Source organism: Oncorhynchus kisutch, linkage group LG14 (genome assembly GCF_002021735.2).
Source record: "Oncorhynchus kisutch isolate 150728-3 linkage group LG14, Okis_V2, whole genome shotgun sequence".
Lineage (NCBI taxonomy): Eukaryota > Metazoa > Chordata > Actinopteri > Salmoniformes > Salmonidae > Oncorhynchus > Oncorhynchus kisutch.
Window position 1 is genome coordinate 22,209,442 of NC_034187.2, and position 1,900 is coordinate 22,211,341.

The 1,900-nt window shown below is 47.9% G+C and overlaps 1 protein-coding gene across 1 annotated transcript; it reads left to right on the forward strand.

Annotated features, from left to right (window-relative positions):
- The first annotated feature begins 268 nt into the window (after nucleotides 1–268).
- Nucleotides 269–1,392, forward strand: LOC109903212 (ADP/ATP translocase 2-like). The gene has a single exon (XM_031788023.1). It carries the CDS (start codon nucleotides 355–357, stop codon nucleotides 1,246–1,248), a length of 894 nt encoding a protein of 297 aa, XP_031643883.1. The 5' UTR covers nucleotides 269–354; the 3' UTR covers nucleotides 1,249–1,392.
- The last annotated feature ends 508 nt before the right edge of the window (nucleotides 1,393–1,900 follow it).

The following is a 1,900-nucleotide window of genomic DNA, read 5'->3' on the forward strand; positions in this document are numbered from 1 at the left end:
GAAACAAGGTGAGAGCTTTTATACAGGCTGTTAGCGCAGAACAGACAGATGAATACGCAGTGAAAACCAAGAAAGAGAAGGTTGCTGTACCAAAACACAGTAGCATTCAGATTGAGTGCCGTGTAGCTTCCCAGCCTTTCAAAGATGACATGACAATGCTTTTCCAGCCAGACCTGAACCCGCAGTGGCCAGACGACCTTGAGTTCTTTGACACACTAGTCAGAGTCAGGAAAGGTGTTTTTCCAGTTATCCTGCTTGATGTCTCTAACCCCACTCTAAGCATTTCGTGGTAGGCCATCCGCTGTTGCAGGGCAAGTGTTCTTCTGTCTGCAAGTCAATTTATAACATCGCACAATGAATGAGACCGCAGTTTCATTTGCCAAGGATTTCTTGGCTGGTGGCATCTCCGCTGCCATCTCCAAAACGGCGGTTGCGCCCATCGAGAGAGTCAAGCTTCTCCTTCAGGTCCAACATGCCAGCAAGCAGATCAGCAAAGAAATGCAGTACAAGGGTATCATTGATTGTGTTACCCGCATTCCAAAGGAGCAGGGCTTCCTTGCCTTCTGGAGAGGTAACCTGGCTAATGTCATCAGATACTTCCCCACCCAGGCCCTCAACTTTGCTTTCAAAGACAAGTACAAGAGTGTCTTCCTTGACGGTGTAGACAAGCGAAAGCAGTTCTGGAGGTACTTCGCTGGCAACCTGGCCTCTGGTGGTGCTGCAGGAGCCACCTCCCTTTGCTTTGTCTACCCTCTTGATTTCGCCAGAACCCGTCTGGGAGCTGATGTCGGAAAAGCTGGTGCGAGGGAGTACAACGGTCTGGCAGATTGCTTGGCGAAGACGTTCAGGTCTGACGGTATGAGGGGTCTGTACCAGGGCTTCGCAGTGTCTGTCCAGGGCATCATCATCTACAGAGCTTCATACTTCGGAATTTATGACACAGCTAAAGGTATGCTGCCAGACTCCAAGAACACTTCCATCTTAGTGAGCTGGGCAATCGCTCAGTCTGTAACTGCTGTGGCCGGCCTGACCTCCTACCCCTTCGACACTGTCCGTCGTCGTATGATGATGCAGTCTGGCCGTAAAGGAGCTGATATCATGTACTCCGGTACCATTGACTGCTGGAAGAAGATCGCTCGTGATGAGGGTGGCAAGGCCTTCTTCAAGGGAGCCTGGTCCAATGTTCTCAGAGGCATGGGTGGTGCCTTTGTGCTGGTCTTGTACGATGAGCTAAAGAAAGTCCTTTAAATTATAGTTTTTTTAACATCACTGTTGAATTTACATTAAATGGCTAAATGTAACAACTTTCCACTCCTATGGATCCTGCATTCTGCCTTATTTATGTGAACCAGCTAGTGGTCTGCTACTAGTTGAGGGTGGCGGCTGTAAGTTGTGCATTTTATCTTTCAAACGTTCCATTCTCATTTACCAATGTCATTCCTGTATAAGAAACCTCAAATACTACTCCTGTCCTCCAGTGGGTATGTTTCTAACCCCACTGACCACGACATTGCCCTGCTAGGACGCACAATAATCGGTACAGTACAAACCATTATGACTGTGTTACCTGCCCAAGTCTTTGAAAAAACTGTCACCCCAGCCACAGTGAATCACACCAGCGTTCGAACCCCATGTACTGCTACTGAACAGTGGGATCCACCAGTAGATTTAACTCACCTAACCGAAGAACAGAGAGAGGTTGTTAGGCAAATGCTTAGAGAAGAGTGTCACTCCTTCTCCAGATCAGACAATGACATTGGCTGCATTGAACGATTGAAAATGACTATTTCTCTAAAGGACTCTGAACCAGTAAAGCGCACATACATGTCAGTGCCCAGGCCACTGTATCAGGAGATGAAGGGTTACATTTATGACCTCATAGTCCAGGGCTGGGTTAGGA